We start from the raw sequence: 23,308 nt of genomic DNA on the forward strand, positions 1-23,308 counted from the left end.
ATTTTTCAGGCCATTTTATTTAGTCCTTCCTCAAAAAAACAAAAACAAATAATTCCATTGATTTTTTAAAACCATTTCTTTGTGTCTTGTTGAGGGCATGGTACAACATTGTCAGAGGCGACTCCTTTCGTTGCGCTCAAGAAGCACAAGAGCTTGTGTTTACCGAATTAACGTCACTTATAGAGGACATTCCCGGGATATATATACGCTGATTTGTTATATTTTCCTCCAACACATTCAGAAATAATGAAGCACCATTTTCTTTGCATGGTTTTTTAAGTGAATTATAAACATATTTGCACCTAATTTGTGTAACATATAAATAACGCCATTTAAAAAAAAAATATTTTTTAAATTCTTCTGGAATACTCCCTATAGAGCAGGGGTTCTTAACCTTTTTGATCTGGGGGCCCACCTTTCCCAGAACAAATGGCCCTTGGGCGCATTTAATAGATCAGCAACGATATTAAATCTACTTACACGTAAACACACCAAAACCTTGTGAAATGCCATGAAACCATGTGATTGTTGAAAGATATATGTCATTGAAAAGTCCAACCAGCAACAGAACCAGGTGCAAGTCATATATCAAATTATAGCTAAAGGAAATAAAAGAATAAAAGCAAATTGTTGAGAAAAATGTAAAAACTGAATACAATTATGAATAAAATATAATAAAACCATGTCAAAATGTAATACATTTTTTTTAAAGAATATATATATATATATATTCTTTAAACCCCAAAGATATAAGTAAAGTGTAAATGAAAGTATCTCCATAAAATGTTCTACTTAATTTTCAAAACTGCTTCAACAGGTGATTTCATGAACAGTTTTTCCTGTTGAGGGGGAGCAGCGTCACTTTTTTCTTTTTTTCTTTTGAAGAACTTCTCCATCGTTATTAACTGTCGCAAATTTGCAGCTGTCAAGTCAATTCAGTGACACACTACTGTCAGCATATGTGGTTAATGCATGAAAACTGAGCGTCTCGTGGCCCTCATGCCCCAAAGGTGTAAAAGAAATAAACTTTTAGTGGCCCTCAATGGGGCGCTCGCGGCCCAACCGTGGGCGCCGCCCTATGGTTAAGAATCACTGCAATAGATAATGGATTGCAAACTATGACACATGTATTTTTTCCTATGTCCTAAATGTTTAATATCTAGTGCAACACATGCTCTTGGACGCACACAAAGAAGACAAATATTGAACTCTTTATTATTGAAGAGGTTACAGAGTAATAAAGAAGGTACACACGTACAGTAAGGACACTCACACGGATCCGTCATCCTCTCTCAAACTACAGTCCACACCCTGCACTCTCAGCCTGGCATGGCTCACAGCAGCAAACCTTCAAGCGTGGTCACTTGGTCTGGAATAAAACACGTCAGGGTTGAGTTCCGGCGTGAGGCCAACTGGTGAGAGTTAGCACCGATGATGAGAGTCTTCGAGTGACGTCACCAGTCGAACTTTTTGGTGCCGCTTCGTGAACAACGTAGATCCTCTCTCTCAAAGTTCAACACACAGATTCAAGTATGGAGTATGCATATCCCCAAAAACCCAGCTCACGCCAGGGAAATACATCATTGAATGCCCGTTTCAAAGAAAAGTGGAGAAAAAAAAAGTTGCGTGTAATGAATCTAAGCCTTCAAGAAACAAAAACAGACATTAAAAATAAGCTACGTAGAGCATCGCGATAACATTTTTGTCTGTCAAAATGCTGTAGCTCCACCGATCCGGAAACACATGAGCTCCAAAATGTCAGACATTTCTTCAAGGCATCATGAGGCGGCAGAGCTAGAATGTGAGCGCCTGTTTTTCCAAACCAATAGTGTGTTTGTTTCTTCTTCTTTCATCTCAGTTTGTAAAAATGGCTTTGGTTCCGCAGCAGCTAGCGCCACCTGCTGGACAGCAGCATTAACACAAGTTAGCGTTAGCGTTGGTTATGGGTTCTTCTCTAGGCAGCGGCGGGGCAGGACGGTTGCGTATGATACATGTTCAGGCACATTCAATGGATGGAAAGCCTTGTATAATGTGTCCTCCGGACTCGTGTGGTTGACAAGCATTCAGCCGCTACAAATGCAGGGAGGATGCTCGTCCAACAAGTCTAGAAAGTGCAATGCTCATCGGCAACCCGAACACCGCCCTGTTAAAAAATGCTACGCGGTTGTACTAACACTGTATATATGTCTCAGAACACCTTGACCTTTAACCCTGTGTCAGTATGTGGCGTAATACTGCCAACTCGCATGACAGAATTCAAGGTTGGGAGAAGTCAGTCCAGGTCTTTGCGGCTATAGTGACACCGCCTCTACAGCAGGTCCGGGAGGTGGCTGTAGACCGAGTCCAGCAGCGTCTGGCTGGCCTCCTGACTCTTCACCCCTGCGATCTCAAACAGCTGGTCCAGCTTGTCCTCGGCGGTCGGCATCTCCTCGATGACGTGCAGCTCGTCCGGGTTCAGGATGTGCAACATGTCGTCGAAGATGGGCTGCAGGTCACATGGGTCCAGGCGCACTTGTCGCAGCACCGTGTCTTTCTTTTCTGGAGGGGGAAAGAAGGAGGAACGCAGGTTTAGATTAGATTCGAAATCACATCATGCTTGACGGTTTTGGTCAAAGGGTGACACTATAAAACTGCTGAGGCTGAAGCAGTGAGTTCCTCTGAGATACTGCGGTTTCACGCTCGGTGGTGTGAACGTGCCAATAGATTTCAGTGTCACCGATCCGCCAGCAGGGGTCACTGATTATCTATCCATGTTTCACTGCTGCTAAGAAACGCGGTTATTTATTTTTTCCTCATTTTTATCTCAGGTTTTGAGACACAATTGAGCAAAAAAACATTTTTTTTAAACATGTGCTCAATGTAATATTTTTGTGTTACTTATTTACTTTACTTTACTCTAAAACATTTTAAGAAATATTTGTATTATTCCAACTTATATTTATTTTCATTATTAGTATTATTTACAATTTATTTATTAAGTTTGTACCTAGGGATGTTATGCTATTAAGTTAAAAAAAAAAAATGGAGGCCAGATCACCAGGGCAGCAGCGGGAGCAGAGAGACCGAGCTTTCTCTTCCGCCATCAGGATCTTTTCAGGGAACATGAATGTGTTACCAGGTCAAATGACAGAGTGAATTGCTCCAGCGTGTCGCGGCTCTGAAACACCTCAGAAGGGAGGCACTTGGAAGAACTTCCTCCCAGATGCCTCAGCTGGCATCTCTGAACACAAAGCAACAGAGGTTTGACCACATCTCTCGCTTGCTCTCACAATACAATACAGTTCCTGCAGGGCCGTCGTAACACTATTATTATTGTTGGTCATTCGCGACACCATTATCAGAAAGAGAGCTACACTCCTCATGCTTTTATTTTGTTATTTCCTGTCTCATTCTGGGTTTCCATTTTCTGTGTTCCCTCTAGCTACCCGAGCCACACGGCTGGCAGCGATCTTCTAATCAGCCGAACCTGGTTTTCTGCCTCCTCGCATTGCCAGATGGTTGCTCCGCGTCCACCAGTAGAGATCCCCTCGCGCTCTTTGTAACCTTTCGATTGTCCGTGCCTTTTCTGCCGCTTCCTCTGTTTCCTTCTGGTTCATTTTCTGTCCTTTTATAGCAGCATTTGCGTGAGAGTTTTTGTACTCGCGTCTAGTTTTCTCTTGTTGTCTTTTGTTCCCTTGCGTGTGTGTTTGAGTCTTCTACCACTGAGCCATTTCGTGGTTTGGGCCTCGCGAGTTTATCCGAGTGCGTTTTTGGTTGTCCCCATTATTTCGGCTTGATAGTAATTCGCCTCTTTTCGGTTTCAGGTTTTCCCCGTCCTTGAGTGTTTCCCTCGCTCCACGTTTTGTTTATAGTTTCCTGTCGGTGCCTTATTATTTTCTTGTTTGTGGCTTATTACATTTTGCTAAACTTGTTTGTATTCGAGTCTTCTGTGAGCCAGCTACAATTGACCACTTGAGTCTGTTCACCTGAGTCACCATTCCTCTGAATTCGTACCACCAACCTTTAGTGATGAAGGATCCAGTTCTGCTGAGGGCCGAGTCTTTGCTGGAGGTGGAGTCACAGCGGAGAAGCGGCTCCGATTCGTCAGGGAAAAACCCTTTGGTCCGGTCCACTGGTGACTGCTCCATGCCAGGGCAGCTGCCGACACTCACGCCGCTGCTGCTGCTGCTGCTACCGCCGAGGCTACTGGGAGACCCCAGCGCCTTGGGATTGGGGCTCTGGATGCCATTACTTGTTGTCATTAGCTGGTTGAGGTCAAACTGTTGGGGAAAACATCGGAGAAGATAAGAATGTATCTTCAGGATGATCTTTACGTCACCCGGTCGAGTTACACCAGCACTCCTGTTATTTCTATTGGATAACGTCTGGGTCACCGTGCCGCCATATGACTCCACTTACTGACAAAACAATCGAGCTCTGTCTCGCTCACAAAGGACCAGCAACTCTGACCAAGACACGAGTAATCGCACGGCGGCAGATGCAACTGGGGCAAATCTTTTTTGAACCGCAGATGCTTAACAACATGACCCACTAAGGACTTCTTCGGCAAGCTCGAGGGGAACAAGGTCCCATGATTGTTAAGCATTATTTGATGCCCAGCTTTTTAGCCTGTTTTGTAGTTTTCTTCATTTTGCTGTTGGAAAACATGAGCGGCAGACGTCCAACTATAAGCGATGCAACACCTTCCTGCAGTGTAAAAGCTGCCTCTGAGCAAACACACAAACTCTCTCTCCCGCTCCCTCTCTATATATATATATATATATATATATATATATATATAGTTTTTTCTTTACCGTGTGAGCGATGACTTTTATACTATTGCTATATGTGATTGATCGCTTGAGTAAAATATGTTTCCGTTGATTCCTAACTTGCTCCTGGGGTTCGTCGCCGTTTTCACATTCTGTTCCTTGACTCGGTTTGTGTACCCGGTTTGGTGCCTACTTGTCTATCGTCGCTGCACTTGGATTCATTAAACAGCATGATTTAATTTTCCCCGTCTCTCCCTATGCCACATAACTGCACGCACTAGTCTGGTTCGTACTTTTCCTCACACAGATTCGTAACATCCTCAATAGCAGAAAGAAGCAGGCAAGAAATCAACATTATCACACAACAAACTATTGGGAGATTGAGATGCACAAAAGCTTCTTGTGAGCCACAAAGAGCTGTTTAAATAGGCGCAAGTCAAATCCCTTGTAACGCTATAGGAATGAGCGAGAACCCAAGTTGCTGGCGTATATGCGCAAACCAAAAGGAATGTCAGCTTCTAAAAGGACATTTCCAACATTGTTGCGGTGAGAGGCGTAATCTTCAACTGTATAACCTTTAATTTGTTCGAATTTGTCTATTAAAGGATTATTAAAGGCTCGGCCCGCGGATTATTTGCAGCTGGCAGCGTAATCACAACCATACCCCGAGATTACACGGCGGTCACATGCCAGCTCAGGGCGATGTGAGAAGGTGCGTCCCTTCATTACCGCACGGTTGTTGTGAACCACCCAGGTAGAGCCCCTCCATGCTGCCTGCAAACACTTGCAACAGCATGAGAGCCGGTGGACCGGAGCGATGGGCTCACAGTGAGGAGGAAGAGTGGAGCTGTTTCCCAACACACCCTCTTCTGAGATCGTGTTTGGATGAGAGAAGAGTTGGCAGACTGCGTGGAGGACACAGGGGACGTGGCCTACAGTAACTCCTCAACTCAACAGAAACCCTTTTAGCTACAATTACTCCAAAGCAAATGTGCTATGACTATGTTTCAGAAGTCACGTTCGGCCCTTAACTCAATCTTGAGCGACTCGATTTAGAGGCGCCCACTGAAAACAGGAGTCTTCATAACCTTTCCGAAGCCACGCCAAAGCGAGACGCCACTCCGAACCTGGAGGGACCTTCTTCTCTCCCCACTAACTCTCCAATGACATTTCAGCAAGATCTTTCCGGCCAGTCGCAGACTTCATTAAAGTTGAACTGAATGTCAAGCACATTCGCATGATCTTTCTCAGGATCACCGTGTATCCGTTTCTGGGAATTTTTTGTCCTTTTCCTCGGAATGTAATGGATGCGGTTTTGTTTTATTATCTCGTTACCGAAGGGACTGAAAGGCGTCTAATGGGACCTGGGTCATAAACACCCAATTAGAGCATTTGATTGAGCGTCAGTCAAGTAGAGGAAGTAATGATGCCTGCGTGATGCAGCCCTTTGTGCATTCTGGCTGCTGTTGAATCACCAATGCAGACGAAGAAAAGGGCAATCAGGATTGTCCTTTTGTAAACACAGTCTGAGCCAAAAGTGCCGTGGAAGAGAAGCCAAGGAGTTTGGCACCAGGCTTTTAGCTGGAGAGGCATCAGGGGACATCCTACACTGAAAAACGAAATTCGACACCCTGTTTTTTTGACAGGACGCCCGAAATTTCTGATCATCGGTGCTTGCGTTTTGCTTTAATCGTTTCGGCTTCCATGAAAAGGGTGTTTCTTCCAAGTCGAAATCTGACTAGCATCATCATTTCATGGATTTTCATAGCTCTTTCCATGGCGGTTGCCATATTTGTTTACTAAGTCTCGCAATGATCCACATCTTGCGAGTTGCAAAACTTGCATTTGATAGGGATGGGCGATAATTTATTGTACACGATATACCGCCAAACACAATCTCGCGACGGCGCACTGCTCTCTCCAGCTCAGCAGCGTTTGACAGCTGACACCGGCATGTGACAGCTTTGATAATGACTCTCACAGGCAGCGCTAATGCTACAACCTGGCGTCAGTTAGGGACCATCAACAAATTGTTTTGTTGCATTTTAGGAGAGAGAATTGTGTAACCAGGACAGTATTTTTTTCTGCCAATCTGTGTGCAATTTCTACCAGCAGAAGCCACTTCTTTTTTCCAAGGAACCTCCTCTGAGCCTCAGCCAGATGACTGTGCTTCCCATCCGCTCTCACACCAAGCGAAAATCCCAGTCGTCCAAATGGGACCTGCTTCAAAAATTCTGTTATTTTCTACTTAAAAGTAATGAATGAGATGAAAACCCTTGCAGACAGCATGTTGTTTCTGTCACCACCTACAGCTTGTGACCACGGGGAGAGAAAGCAGATCGCCCGGTAGATCGAGGCCTGTACCTTTATTTCATACGGCATTCTCATGAGTGAATATGAGCAAAAGAGTGACAACCCAAGAAGCAAGCTGCTGAATGGGTTTCCTAAAGACAGTGGTTTCAGAGTAGAGCTGCTGCTTCCCACATAGAAATGAGCTTCCAATGAGCGCCCCACGCAACAACGCGACCCCGAAGAGCATTTGCACACAGTAAGTCCTGCAAAATTTCAGAGTCATAGTAATGTAAGAGCGCAACATTGTTGTTTATCTGTGAGTGTAGGAAATGCTGAGGGCAAAACGCAGGTTGTATAACAACATTCAATAGATGAATGTGTCCTCCAGTGTCTAGCATGCCATCGAAACATTACTAGTTGTTATTTGATCTGCAGCAGATTTTAAGATACAGCAGAACACTGTGGGCTGATTATTTATCAGTAATGAAAAGGCCAAGCCAGGAGAAAGTTTCGAACCAGGACAAGACCGTAATTGTCAACAGTTGAGGTGAGGCTGACCTTGAGGTGTCTGGTCAAGGACACTATTGTGATACAGATCACAGGGAGAGGCTGAGCAAAAGTAGACAGTGATGACGGATTGTGTGCCTGGACTTCTTACAGGTGGCATCAAGTTCTCCTTTAAAAAAGTACTTAGATTCACCTTTTTTGCATTTTGAATCTCACATTTTTATTTTTATCACAGGAATTTATTTTACTTTAATCAGTTCATTTCAACTTTTGGCTCGGCTTCACGTTTGAAGAATTCCAACACCATGAACATGATACAAAAGGCACATGGACGTTAATACCTGAAGTCAAAAGAAACGTGAAACTAAAGAAAAACATTCCAAAGGAGTTTGTCAGGCTCCACTCGTGCCAACATTGTTGGATGTTTTCCTCCAAGTACCAAGCCGACCAAACCCAAGATTACTACCATTAAAACTAAGTGGTCCTCATACCTGTGGGTTGTCCTCCATGACACAGCGGATCTTCTCCACCACATCGATGCGTCGAAGTCTGTGCAGGGCGTTGATCAGCTTGGCAAGGTTGGCGTCTCGGTCTCGGATGGTCCAGTGCTGCAGTGCAGCATAAGCACGTTCACGATCTGATGAGTAGCCATTCGAGAACGCAGCCACCTCCCGCTCCGTGGCGCTGGCCAGCGACTGGTAGACATCAATCCACTGAGTGCCCACGTTGGTCGCCACCAGTTGGAGAATATCCACTCCTGGGAAGAGTCAATCCAGGCATGAGGCCAAGGCTGCTCATCATTTTTTCTGTTGTAGAATTACAATTTCTTTCTGTCTCTGGATGATGAAAACATTTTCTTATTCAATAAATCTTAAATTACAGTGAGGTAAGCAATGAATAAAATTATTTATCATACTACATCAGCTATCATCAGCTGAATGGAAATTATATTGCTGTATGACAGCAAAAAAAGCTCGATATAAGTTGTAAAGCAGATGTCTGGGGAAAAAAAAAAACAGTAGTTCCCAGTGGGTGGAGCCACATCCTGCACCCTGGACTCGAGATTGGTCGGTCACATGACCCATATGTCATGCAATATCAGCAAAATTGGTCCCAGAATTACAGCGCAACAATGGTCAGACAAGCACACATCCACCATCATCGCTCAGAAACTCTCACTTCCGCTCCTCCATCAACACTTAGATAAGCTGACACCACCGACTTGGACGGCAGACTTGACGCTGACTCATCTGTTCATCAAAAAGCCGTGCAATTCTCCAGGATGTGGTGGCAACATGATTTCTGTTCGGACGCACGTCCAAACCTGATTAATGTTTGAAGAAGTGAAGTGCACAAATCCTGGATCATTCTGAAGGATTAGATTGACTTAAGCCATCGGTTGGGATCAAGTGCCCACACACGCTCACAGTCACGTGTGCGTACGATATATATGGACACATATGTGGAGGCATGTAAGCAAGCCAAGAGGTAAATGCAAACACATGCGTGCACATAAACCCTGGCAGGCACATAGCTCTCCTCCAGAAACCATGCTGCTTCAATAAACCCAAACTAGTGCCCGAGATTCCGAGTCATCACTAATGGGCTTATACCTGGTTAGTGCAAGTCATCCACATGAAAACACTGTCTCCAGTTGTCACAAACCCACGGGACTCCTGGGTGGACGTTGCAGAGCTCGTGTGCAAACCTTCTGGGATGATGCAGAGCGACTGCAGAGAAATCCCCCCACGCTTCATGCCTCACTGTCCCTGTTAGCTGGCCACATTTAAATGACCTAAATAAGTCGCGTGCTGATTCAGTATGTCAACAGTCCGACTGCCTTGTGACGTTGTTACTCAAACATCAAGGCTGAACTTGCGAGTTTTTCTACGCCAGCTCCATGTCTGTTCAGACAAATGTCATGAATCATCGCTCGGTCTTCCCATAAAAGCACAGGGTTGCGTCAGTATCCTTGGTTTCATTTCTCTCTGGCACTAGAGACTGTTTATTGACATTTGTCGTAATAGGAAACCGCATGAAAAGTGTGAGACGATCTTCAGCTGTGCAGGCAATGACTCAACGTTTTGGCACATAGAAAATTCCAGCCATAGCTTTGATGAAAAGTTATTTTAATGTCATCAGACGGATTAGAGTTCTGCTTGAGTCAGTTCATTTGCTGCCAGAATGCTACTTCAGCAGTGCAACACAAAGTTAGTGGAGTACTTGGAGAACAAGTTGGAACTGTTGATGGCCCAAATCCAAGAACATACGCAGTCAGATAGACGGTATAACGTAGGGGTTGTGTACCTGAGCTTGTGCAGGTACACGGGTACTTGTTAGAAGCGAGAGTGCAGATAAAGGAAACATCAAGCCAAAGAGTCAGACGTTCATCCAGAAGAGTCAAGTGTTTCGGTCAAACTAAAGTATTTTATGGGGCACCGTGTACTTTGAAGTAGCCCTGCATATCACTGCGACTACGTCTAACCCTCTGTTTACACCGACAGCATCGCAGTTGCTTTGCGTCTAAGTTTCGTAAAACCCAGACGCGCCACAGTTGTGTTTCAGTTTGTCATGAAGACAAGGAGTAAGGTTTTGGAGATATCTCAATACATTTGTTTGTGGTGAGATGGCGGCAAAAGCAGAGATGGGTGAGAAATGCAACCAGTGGATATCAACACACATGGTTACGTAGCATCTGTGACGCTTCAACGCAATGCCCACACATCCGGGGAAAATTGGGTGCTACATGACTACAAACTACTTGTACCAAAAGGATTTGCAATGGTTAACACTTTGGCAACACACAGCCCTCGAATCACACACCGCACATGGGTTAATAAAAGGTCATACCTCAGCACATTTGACCCTCGGGGACCAAGCCAAGAGTCTGGTTGTGTAAGCAGTCTTGGATTTCATGTGTTTTCAAAGTTTAAGCTTACAGTCATCTGACAGTAAGTTTAAACTTACCGTCAGGTGATCAAGATTTTACAAGTTATGAGCAGGGCACACAGTGGAGTAGTGGTCAGTGCCACCACCTCATAGCAAGAAGGTTAAAAAGACTTTGTGTGTTCTTTGTGTGCTCTGTTTCCCTCCCACAGTCCAGAAACATGCAAAGGTTGAGTACTCTAAATTGTCCAACGGAGTGAGTGAGTGTGTAAATGGTTGTTTGGCTCAGACATTCTGTTCAGGGTGTCCCCCAATTCTCACTTTCAGTACCCTGGATAGGCACCAGCCCCCTGTGACCCACGCTAGGGAACAAGCGGAAGAAGATGAATGAATGAATATCACCTGCGATGTGCTCACGAAACATCGTTCTGGACTACGCAGTAAGTGCATCTACTTTTCCAGGAGAAACACAAGCACTACAAGAACATTTTCACGGGAGGAAACAGCCTTTCCTCATCCACGATCTAGACTGTAAAACTCTGCCTGAACCAAGCATCCCCCAGCCCACCCTGCTAATGCAGAGCGCAGTATATTCTAACACCTAACTCCCTGCTGAGTTTGGATGCTGAACAATGTAGATGTTTAATGAGTGTACGCCAGCAGAACAATGTTTCCCTGCATGTTTCCCTCAACAACCTTTGATAATATATGTGTTGTAAAATAGCATTAATGTTGCACACCAACAATGTGGTGTGGTTTTGGAGCGCTTTCCCTCGCTGCTGATTTTCCAAACAGCTTTAGATCATTTCACTTCTTAACTTGAGTTGGAAGTGAAGCTTTGTCTGATGTTTATTTCCTGTTTTTGAGCCGACCCAGCGACAGACATTGTGGATATGCCTCTCACCATAAAATAAATGAGGGAAACCCATGCAAACAAGGGTTGATAAAGCGTTTTCATGAGCTTGTTTTGCACTTATTTTGAGCCCGTTGTTTTACCTTTTGAATCCGTAGCATCCCAAATCACGGTGCTGTTGACACCATAAGTAGAATTCTAACCTCATTCATTCAGGGAGAAATCACTGGCAGGTAACGGTTAAAAGCCCCATTCAGCCCCGCTGTGGAGTAGTCACAATTTTCACTACTTCCTGGCAACTTCTTAGTGTGTGTGATCTTTACTTTCCCTTTCTTTTTTCCTTTATTGCCCAAGTAGTTTAACAGCTCTAGTAAAGGGGTATTACAACCTTCAAGGGGAGCCAACCACGCACCTTGGAAGGATTTAGAAGCTATTTTGTTTTATGGTTCAGAGAGTAAATAGCTGGTAAAATGGATCTTTGGGTTTGCTTGTGCATACATACATCGCCACTTAAACACATACACATGGGCCGAAGGTTTTACTCATTCAATGAGGAGAACACCCATGTACTGGATATACACACACAAGCATTGAGGAATGATTTAGCCGTGCCTGTGTGAAAGGTCTCAGCAAAGTAAATAGAGTTTTTCACAGAAAGGCCTAGCCTTGTCCCTACAAGTAGGAGGCAGACATACTATTGTGTGGGTTACCAACGTGTTCCATTGGTCTTCACCCATGCTAGTGCCCACCACAATGGCACGCACAAATGTGGCAGATGATCCAACCAACATCAGCAACCACCACAGACCCAAAAACCACTCTCAGAGGACCCAACACAATCAATGTCTTCACTAGTCGTGGTTCAGGTTTCTCATTTTCAGACTTTCTGCCACTTGTCCAAGGTCAGACTTTTTGTCCTCCCGACTCATTCCAATACACCTCCTTCTCCTGCATGGACATTTCAGAAGGACCCACATCACAGTTTTGGCTGTGCAGCTTAGTTCCCTTTATCTTCCCCTTAGTGATTAGGGGCCAGGTGTTGCTCACACTGGGACACTCCTGTACACCCTCTCCACACTGACACATAAGCCTTGAATAAATAATGTAATGTCAACAAATAACTCTGACTGTCTATATAAAATATTTAATGCTACTGACAATGCTATAATGCAAAATATTGATTATTCATATTATGAATATACAGTTAAAGACCCAAAATAGCCACTGTAAAAGTTGCTCTCTTGAAAAAATTACTGGTGAAGACACTAACAAATCTAAAAATGTTCTCAATGTCCGATACAAAAATACTCCTCAGCATCATGACTTATCTGTGCTGTCTTTCTCTGCATCAATTTGCCGTCCTATTAGAAACCTGATTGACCCACCAGCATGCCAGAACAACAACCCTGATGCAGCTCAAACTAGATTTTTCCAGTTCTCTGTGGTCAGGCACGGAGGCAGCAGAGAGAGGAGGATTCCGCCGTATCAGAGAACACACACACACAACACGCACTCTCCCTCTCAGGCAGGTGGTGTCCTCGAAGTTGGGCATGTTTCCCTCCTTCAGTACGAACTCTACACCCGAGTGAAGACAGTATCTACCTGTTGATAGTGGCAGTGTCAAAGTACTTGAAAAACAATTAGAGTAGCATGAGAAGAGAACAAGTAAATACGGCTTACAGGTGATCATTCGCAAACACAATAGTCTGTAAAGAACACAGAAGCAGGTGACAAGACTAGGGGCCTCAGACGGGAGATCGTGAGAAAAGTGCAGCACATGATAAAAGGAGGAAGTGAGAGAGACAAAGAGAAGAGTAGATGCAGTGAAGACAGAGAACTGAAAGAGGCGACATGAGCAGAAGTGTGTGTAGACACACAGACAGCAGGGTGATACAACAATAGGGTTGGGTCATTGCTTGTGTAATAAATGCCCGGTACACCACTGGCTCCAGGGCACTATTGATCAGATTGGATTCAGAACAGAAGCTCCATCACATCCACTTACTTTTCAAAATGATACATGACCTTTTGAAAAGAGTCACCCAAGCTTCTTACACCAGCAAAATCAGAAGTTTAGTTATATAGTCGTAACCATAGTAGCCATTCACTGAAATTTCAGAGGTCATTCCAGATCAATACCCCGGAAGAATGAGCTGAAACTCGGTACGAAAACACGGCACAGCAATGCTGACTCATCAGCCTCTGCAAACACGCATTGAGGCACATGCGTGACTCAAGACTCAAATGACATTGCATGGGACTCGATAAGTAAATACACAACCTGAATGTATCAACAACCTGTTTTCACAAATGGTCGTCCGCTCTACTCTTGATTCTAAATTATGTAACCGTGTCATAAGAACGGAGCAAATGTTTTGCTAACAAAGCTCTGAACTGTCTCCTCTGCAACTCTGTACATGCTACAAAGACTGTGAGTACCGGTACAAGACTATATAGAATATATTTGGATTTCATGGAAGTGGCTAGAAGTGTGTTTTGTTTTTGTTTTTTCGCTACAATTGAATGGTTTTGTGTGTTTTATTTATTTTTATACACAAATTACTGTATAATATCATTTAAAACTAAAATAATAGCTTAAAGTTTAAACTAAATGGCTTTTTATGACACCGTAAATTTGAACTGTATTTTTTACAATAACAAACTTTCATTGCTGGCTTTTATTGGTCACTATTTTTTCTGGCATTTGCGATGTGAATGGGAGAGTGGGAGGAGCAGCCCCTTGTTGTCTTTTTGCTCAGGTTTCTGACTAAAATAAAACCACTTTCCGACTGATTTTTAACTAAACAGTCTCCAACTTGTACCAAAACACTACTCTCTCTTCATGTCGCTTTCGAAAGCCATTTTCATTCTTTTAACTACACTGGTCATTCAGGTGTTACTGTAATATGTAGCCCGTGCGACTCATACAGAACCACCTTTGTGCCAGGCCCCTTCTGCAGAAGCACTGGCCACTGCTGTAAATTTGAAATACACGTGTCCAATCCCACCTTTGCAACGTCAAAAAGGGTTTGTCCTTGTTAGTATACTGTACATAATCTAGGTGCATCAACTTTGCATGCATTTATGTTTACATAAATGACTCACCCTGTCCTTTGGAGTAGTACAGCCACTTCTCTTTAAAATATGTCGATGGCACAGGAGGTTTCTTCTGAATGGCCTTCTCCATAATACTGCTGGGATCCTGCGACGGACCTTTCTTCAGAACCCGGGAGCTGCGTGTCACACTGCACACCACGATCACAACCAGCACCAGAAGGAGCAGCAGGACGATCATCCAGGGCAGGTGTTCATTAATGTCAAAGTGGTTGTGCGGACTTGGTCGTGGGGATCCCCGGCGAGTGGGTCTATAATAGCTGGAAACACCACCGACACCGTCTCTGCTCGCTTGCGCCGCTGTCCTGATGATGTCCATGCTTCCTCTGGAGCCCTCCACGTCGTCCGCACTAGTCCTTTTGTTAGCGTTTTGCACAGCTTGGCCCAGCTGGTGGTTGAGCTCTACTGGTGACCTGCGAACTGGCGGCAGCAAGGTCTTTAAAAGATCAGGCTGGGGTGGCTCAGTAGAGGAGGACTGCAGAAGGTGTACTCTCTCTGCAGCGCTGTCTTTCCCATTCAGGTTGGGCCTAAGTTGCATTGCTGCAGATAGACGAGAGGAACCTGAAAGGACACGTGGTAAAAAGGAAAGAGTTGTAAAATAAAAATAAACGTGGAATATAACATCACCAACATGTACCTGGTTTTCAGCACAATAACTCACATCCACTCAGAGGAAAATAAAATCCCAAACTCATCTGCCTACGTCAACACTAACCCTGCTCAACACTTAGATCAATCCTAATTGTAAGGCGGATGAAGATGATAAGCTAGGTGAAAGACAATATACATGCAGAGGGAGATTTCAAAATCAGCAAAATGTATATGAAAGGAAAGGAACTCAACGGAAGGCAGATGTTTGTATTCCAAGGTCTGAATTGAAAGCACCAGATTTAGAAAGGGCAACATCGCGGATACAAAAATGCAAAAATGAGATTTTTCTATCGGGTGCTTGGACTCAATCCTTGGGGATCGGAAGTGCTACACACTTTGCATTGAGAGGTGTCAGGGTTAGGCTCCCTGAGAAGGTGTTGCGGGCAAATCCGTCAGAGAGGAGATGACAGAGCAGACCCCGGACAAGCCGGAGATGACGGAGCAGACCCAGGACAAGCCGGAGACATTAGACTTCCCAGCTTGCCTGGGAACGCCTCGGAACCCTATCTGAGGAGCTGGTGGAAGATGTTAGAGGGGGAGAGTCTCTCGGGTTCCATATTCAGGCTGTTGGCCCTATAGCCTCGACCAAGATAAGCAGCAGAAAACGGATGGATGGATGAATATAGTGTCTCGACCAGACTCATATTTCCTGCCAGAGTATTGATTTTTGACGGTTCAGTAAATATAAATTGTGTTTTGTGAATATTATTGGCCTTGAATTAAGACAATGACCTGTAACATTTATTCCGATTTTTACCTCGCAATTGTAATCCCAAAATTCAGTATTCATGTATTGTAAGCCAACAACAGTCCACGACAGATACCGTTGTTGATGGGTACGGGAATCTTTTGACGCAAGTAGATAACTCTAACATAAAGGCTGTGTTGTATTTGTGCACACTAGCATGTTGATGAGGGAACCAATGTCCATCGAATGGAACAAAACATGCCGTGTCTCCTGGTCCTGTCCTAACGTATATATTCTGGAACATTCACAGCAAATACCAGACTGAATGTTTTCGGTTGCCAGGCGATACCTGATGTAATTTTAATGAGGGAAGAAAACACACACTCCATGACTAAGGAGGTCCTCGCTGTGGCACAAAGACAGTAAAAAGTAACAGTGTAAAATGAACCGCCTGTCGAGTCATCGATCCCATTCCAGTACAAACAACCGTGACAGTGTTATAGGTGTGAGGGTCTGTGGCAATGGGGGTAGGGTGGGGGGGGATACCGGTTACAGCTGGTTGATTCTCAGAAATGCTGCTGACTAACAAGAGTGATGACGGGGAAGGTGAAGGACAAAGAGAAGGAGAAATATGGGCCTGTGCATCAAGAGCGCGAGTGAAACGGGAAGAAAACGCCAAACCCATGCTGGTCACATATCAGGAATGAGCTGCCACTGCTTTCTTTAAACACAATAAGCGCTGACACCAGCAGAAAATACATAGCACCAGATGAGTGAAAACGCAAATATACATGCCACCACACTCTTAAAAAACTGTTGCCTCCGTTTTCATTTTTAGAAAAACATTTGCTACTTCTTGAAAGAACACATCTTCTCTCACCTCGGTGGACATAAAGCGCTGACGAGGAAGGTGTTGCTTGACCCTGCTCACGGTGAGTGGTGGACACTGGTGAGGTCGAAGGCGGTGAAAGAGCTGTTGAAGTAGGTCCACACACATTATTGCTCTCTCTCGTTCCTGCTTTAAGAACTACCAGCCCTAAAGCTTTGCAGTCTGTGTGAGTCCGACACCTAAGACTGCCGGACCACTGATCTGAGAAAGTCCCTCTCGTGCACGGCTTGCAAACCACATCCTCAGTGTCGCTGCCCGGCTTTTTCACCCTGGTTCCTGGAGGGCAAAGGGAGTGGGGCTTACATTCTGCCCCAGACAAGAAGCTGTTGGGAGGACAGGAGCAGACGCGGTCCTGAGTGGCAGTGCAGGGAGCCTTTTCCACCAGGCCTACGGGACATGGAGCCAGACATTGATGGCACTGCTGGACACCGTTTTCACCTCGTGTGAATGACCCCTCCGGACAGGGACTGCACTCTCTCACAGCTGTTGAGGAGCAGGGGACCGATACATAAGTCCCTGCGGGGCACTTGTCGCAGACCAGCTGGGTGCCCGATTCTGGGTCTGTGTACCGGTAATGGCGGGCAGAGAGGGTAGGAGGGTCAGCTGAGTTGGCTGTGGTCAGGACGTGGCAGGAGATGTCCACAACCACTGTCCATAAGAGCTGAGGAGAGAGCGAGAAATTCATGTTATTGTACAATCAGGGCCGCAAAACATTTCACAAAAGCAAGGAACCAACTTAATAAAGGTCTTTTCAGCTTCAGAGTGTGTGACTAGCGACAAGCCTCCCAGGTGCTTGAGGATGAGTCATCGATTTCTGCCAAATGCTCTTTCTCCCTGCTTCAAGCAACAGCATTTCAAACCTCTTTCTTACCCACTTTTTCCTCCTTATTTTCAGTCCACCCTCCAAAAACTGTGCTAATAGAAAGCATAGGACATATTTAAGAGCACCAGGGAAGCATCATGTCGCCAGCATACAATGTGACCACCTTTAAAGTGACGAGACACTGCATTGCCACAAACCTTGCGACTAAGTCGATAGCATTACATTGGAGGGCTAACTAGCTTTGGCTATTGATTTTAGGGAGTGTAACTGTTATGATGGTACGTCACGGAAAGAACAACGTTTCAACCATATTGATCTGGTCTCCAGGAGGTCAACCACAGCCTAAATACATGTGGTGGCGATAAGGGCTCCCTTTAAACTGAAGCATGAAGACATATGTTAGCAGGTCACCTGTTGAATTCCAGTGAGCGTCACAGCCAAAACTAATTTACGTTTTCCTAATAACTAAACCGCCTGTCCGAAGAGGCCAAAAGTGAGTGTATGATCGGTGCTTTACAGAAGAATGCCTTCCATTCTTCCTGCACTTCAGTTGCTGTTCACCAATTTCAGGCTTTGTATTCATTCCCAGAACCTCATCCATAAACATACAAGCTTGATAAGCCACTTGTGACAAAGCCGCATCAGAAACATCAATGCTTTCTTTCAAATCAACGGTGGTATGAGCCGTGAAAGGACGCATTCACCGCGCTGCAGAAGAAAAGACGCTCTCCAGCTCGCCTTTGTCTGACATAACTGTCCAAACATCAAGATTTTTAACCCAGTATTAACCCTCAACTTTCAGAAACAAAAATGGCTTATGATAACCACCTTTAGTTTTCAGGCTGCAGCCTCTCTGTGTTCAAGGCATCAAGATAATGAGGATAATTACTCATTTGCTTTGGCTCAAAAAGTAATTGAAAAAGTTCAGTAAACAGGGAAAGGGATGCTTGCATTAATCAAGTGCATGTGTTTGGCAGTCAAGAAAACAACAAAACCTACGCAGACACAAAAAGAATTAAAACACCGCATTGGCATTTTGTCAGTCACTCTGTCTGTTTCGCAGTCAATATTCTTGTTGCCAGCTCAGTTCTGTCATCGGTCCTCTATATATCCTGTAGCCTATAAAGCCTTTATCTATAAAGCCTGCATCCCTTTACCAATTACCAGAATGAGGACAACATCAGCAGATCTGGCCATAAGAATCATGCTATCATTTCACCGACAGTGCATCTGCTGCCAGACACAGTGTGTAATCCATTGTCTATATCAGTGTAATACTTTGGGATTTACATGGCGGTTGACTTAACCTGATCCCCTGGATGCACAGTAGTAATGAATTAAATTTGTTACACTATGATGTCTATCTGTTTATTGTGTAACTAATACTACGAGACAGAAGGCTGTAGTTGACTCTCTAGTAATAGAAGAAAGCAAAAAAAAACACCAATGACAAGAAAGGATTTCAGACATATACATTGGACACGGTCAAAACAAACAAAATTATAGATACGCCATACTTTAAATAAGTTCCTAAAGCTATACTTGGCACTAATTAGCACAGCTGAAATTGGGGGTTTTAAACTGTACCATGTGGAGGGTCGATCATGTCCAATCCACAGCCCACCAACAGAGGAAATGAGAGGCAGAGGGTTTAGTGTGTGTGTGGGGGGGGGGTCTTGTTTAGAAGATAGCAGCAACAGAGAACCCACCACTGCAGGCGTGATTGCAGATGCAACCCCACCACAAAGTTTGAAAACTGGACGCACAGCAAAGTCCCCTGCTGAAAGAAACAACCCCTCGGTCACATGACTTCCCCTGCCTGGAAAGCATTGCAGAGTAGCCTGTAATTCTATACGCCTCACCGGAGAGTCCCTGCACCCAGTGCGCTTGCTGGCATTCAAGCAGATGTAGGGCTGAGAGTCTTTTTTGGGGGACAGACAGCTGAACTTGAACCCATTTACACTTCTCTTTTATTAAACCGAGACAGCGCTGTGTTTAGGACGCTGATCCACATCCTCTTTAGAGGCACTGGGGTCTATTCTAAGCGAGTGTAGATAACTGCAATTGTTTTCTTTGGTGCTATTATGATCACATTGCACAAACTTGGTCAGGTGAATTGGTGTCAATGTTTTTGATCTGTGGCCTGGAAATGACCTGTGTCAGTCAGGTATAGTTAAAAAGCCTTGTTTTTTTTTTTATGTACTAATGAGTGAGATTGCGGCTAATTTAATTTGTCACTATGATCAATTTAATCGATCGCATGACAACGTGCCTCTGAATGTAAGTTATGAACAAATAAACCAGGTCAAGAGAGGGCACGCTCCTCTTCCGACACAATCACATAACCCACACGTTTGAGCGGAATGCCAAAGGGAAACTTTCTGTCAGAGGAATTCCGATCTTATCTTTAGGTGTAAGACAAGTTTTTATTGCTCAATTTCGTTCAGTGGAGCTCAGGTTGCCTCTAAACTGGGATTGGATTGATTTGCAATTGAAATTGGTTAAAAATGAAATTCAACACCTTCTGAGATCACTTCTTCAAGTCTCTGAAAAGTTTCATTACTCAGACGTCACTCATACCTAAATTTCAGCTATGACGAAGTTAGTATTTCGCATCTAAAGAAATGCAAAGAGATAATAAATATCTCTAGAACATCTTGACACGAGGACAGATCAAGACAGATGTTCAAACATCAATTGTTTTGCGGAGAAATAGTGCAGAACAGGGCGTCGATTCAATGATCTGTAACAGTGGCCCACAAAGAAAAGTAAGAAGATGTAAGTAAGCAAAGGTCAAATAAACCCTCTGACTCGAAACCTCACCCTCAACATCGAGGATCTTGACTTCCTAAACAACATCCAAAAATAAGCAGTTAAGTAGCACATGGACACACAGGCTGCATGCCAACACATAAAACCTGTCAACATCAAGAAATGAGTGTCAAAAGCAGTATGTCCAATGTCAGGTCCAGTGGCCAATTGAGGCTCTTGATATATGCCATTTGCTCCAGAATGAAATGTATGCATGTATTTGGGGTCACCAGTGAATGCAAAATTAATTTTAAGAATTAATAAAACCCCAAATGAAAACACCACAATGTGAATCTAATAAGTGGTGACCAGTCCTACACATATTCACACTTTCTTTACACCTTTTTTCTAACATTTGAATATGACAACTCTCTGCATAAAGTCGCTTTTATCTGCTTTAAACTCAATCTCAATTCATATGTGATAAATAAATAATGTCAACACTTGGCACTTTATCAGACTGTATCTCATAAAGTCTTCGGACACCCTAGTTCTAAAAGATGTCACATAAGAGCAACAAGCCACATGGCTCCAGCAGCAGAAGGCTGAAACTAATGCTCAAACTAAGTATGACCCGCCCAGTCCGTGGCAACTTTTGGCTACACCACATTTTGCAGTTCAGAGTCGCTCAGCTAAAAACTGTTAGTCAGTCAGCGTGTGTCTTTGTGTCTGTTACATAATGAGGTGAGTTGACACAACTGTTGCGGGTGCGGGTGGGATGTTCGTGTATGTGTGTGTCTGCAACAGCAGAACTTTAAGCTGTAGTTAAATCGAATAAACAACCGGGCTCACAATACAAGTACCCACACTAACAGCAGGCAACACCTGTTGCAGCGTGTCCCCAGGGCTTTTCTGTGCTGAACTTATGGCCAGTTCAGGCTCAGAGAGGAGAAAACTTTCTGGGTCGAATTCACATTTTTCACATCACTTTTTTTTAGGATGGTTGAATTAATTTATTTCAATTAATGAATTTTAGTTTCACCACTGCCAAACAAATGAAATGAGAACACATTTGTTTTATCAAAGAACCACACATTAATTTGTTGAATTCTGAGAATGTGTCAAAATTCAAGAGAATTTAAACCAAATTATTTGATAAACACATTGTGTAAATGACATGAAAACTATTATTCATCAGAAATCCATTATTTTTGACTAGATAGTATATTAAAAATACACACCTATAGGTGTCCTTCCACAAATGCCTGTAAGTCTTTACCCTTGTCAGAATCTTGCCTCATAATTTTTGCTTAATTTAATCTAAAATATGCATATTTTAATGATCATATCAGCATGCATTGTGATGATCTGACATGTTACATGTCAGATTATCGACAACCCAGGCTGCACACCTCTATATATAAAGCTGTCCTTTATTGTGAGGAGACAAAGACAGAGTCTTTGTTTGGGTGGTTAAAGTAAGAAGTCACAACAAGCAGTCAATACTGTACTCTGAAATAATTTCCGTGTTTTCTTTGCTCTTTGAACTTTGTAAAAAAGCAGCGTTTAGGAGCAAAACGGACTTTTCATTGTCTTCCCACGTTGTTTTGATGACATGAGAGGAAGTGGGTAAACAAAAGGCAGCGCTCCATCTCTGTCATTCCTCCTACGATTCACTTGATAAACACTCCAAAATGAAAAAGAAATCCAAGTAGAATTAACGGGTCATTTGGTAAAGTTCAGGTGAAGTTGTGTCTGGGACAAAATCGACATATGAGCCAGTGAAAAAAAAAAAAAAACATGCACTGTTCCTTTAAATGGAGAACCTGCTGAAGAAGTCCTTAGAATAAAGGATCAACAAACTGGATGGATTGGATTGTACTCACCACTGCGGAAACACAAATGACTGACATGTTCACGGTGAGGTGGGGGGGACTAGACAAGTCTGGCGAAATGTCCTTGACAAGTTGTCACCGAAAGAAACTCTAGATGTTTCTCATCTTCACCATCCTCCTCAGTGCGGCGGAGGGGCTGATCTGGGCTCAGCGACACTCTCAACTGCACTGTTTCATAGTCTGTGTCGAGTCCAGGTGGACGGGCTTCAGGTAGTACGGGATGAGGGCTCGGCTCAGAAAAAACGCGACTGTTATTCCCATAGCGATGATGGATGCCGCCTCGCCCCGTCCTGGCTGGTTCAGTGGAGCAGTGCGGCGCTTCGTCCTCCCCGCAGAGCTCCACAGTCACTGCCGTGATGGCGTAGGGATGCGGGGCGGGACTTGACGAGACTTCAACCAATGACAGGCCGAGGACGAGCTGAGCACGTGTACTCTACCCCACCGATGGAGTCGGTTTAGTTTCCCGTGAACCGACCGGTTGGACCCAATGTCATGAGTCATGCCCTGACAATATGCGTGTTAACAAATATATATATATATATATATATATATATATATATATATATATATATATATATATATATATATATATATATATATCAGGTTATGAAATTCTAGCTGTAGCTCAATCTTAATTCCATAGCTCCAGGACACATATTTCATGTATGAGTTGCTGTCTTATATGGCAATAGGTTTGGTCCAATTACGAGCATGCCCAAAAGAAAACATTCATATTATCAATTGATGTGGTTCTTTATGTCCTGTGTTTTTACGGCGTCCTTTAATCGGAATACATGCCTGATCTGAATGAAAACACTACATGTAAACACATCTTTCCGAAATGACCGACCCAGGTCATTCAATAGAAATGGACAGATTATATTGTTTTATCGGATTGGTGTTTATCTACAGACCTGATCTGATCGTCGATCTCTGTGTGTGGGATACTATTTCTTCTTCCACTGCACATGTCACATGACCTGGAAATGAAGGCCTTTTGTCGATACAGATCTGGTGTTTCCAGTCACCATATCCAATACTTTTTTAAACGGTAGATTCCTACAAATATAGTCTACGTTTCGTTTGAAGCACAAGTTGAATGTTTTGTTTTTCCCAGGGGACTTGCTCTCTCTACATAGCTTAACTCACTGACTAGCACAGACATGGCTTATCCTCAGCTAATTGCTGGGCGTCGATGGGTCCATATG

The 23,308-nt window shown here is 43.9% G+C and overlaps 1 protein-coding gene across 1 annotated transcript; it reads right to left on the reverse strand.

Moving 5' to 3' along the window:
* Nucleotides 1-1,190: 1,190 nt before the first annotated feature.
* Nucleotides 1,191-22,555, reverse strand: tnfrsf21 (tumor necrosis factor receptor superfamily, member 21). The gene is made up of 6 exons (XM_053880313.1): nt 22,092-22,555; nt 16,623-17,292; nt 14,395-14,964; nt 8,042-8,307; nt 4,001-4,259; nt 1,191-2,538 (listed from the first exon to the last, which is right to left on the reverse strand). The coding sequence occupies exons 1-6, from the start codon at nt 22,116-22,118 to the stop codon at nt 2,309-2,311; spliced, it is 2,022 nt and encodes a 673-aa protein (XP_053736288.1). The 5' UTR covers nt 22,119-22,555; the 3' UTR covers nt 1,191-2,308.
* Between the last annotated feature and the right edge of the window lie 753 nt (nt 22,556-23,308).

This window comes from Synchiropus splendidus, chromosome 12, assembly GCF_027744825.2.
Source record: "Synchiropus splendidus isolate RoL2022-P1 chromosome 12, RoL_Sspl_1.0, whole genome shotgun sequence".
Taxonomy (NCBI): Eukaryota; Metazoa; Chordata; class Actinopteri; order Syngnathiformes; family Callionymidae; genus Synchiropus; species Synchiropus splendidus.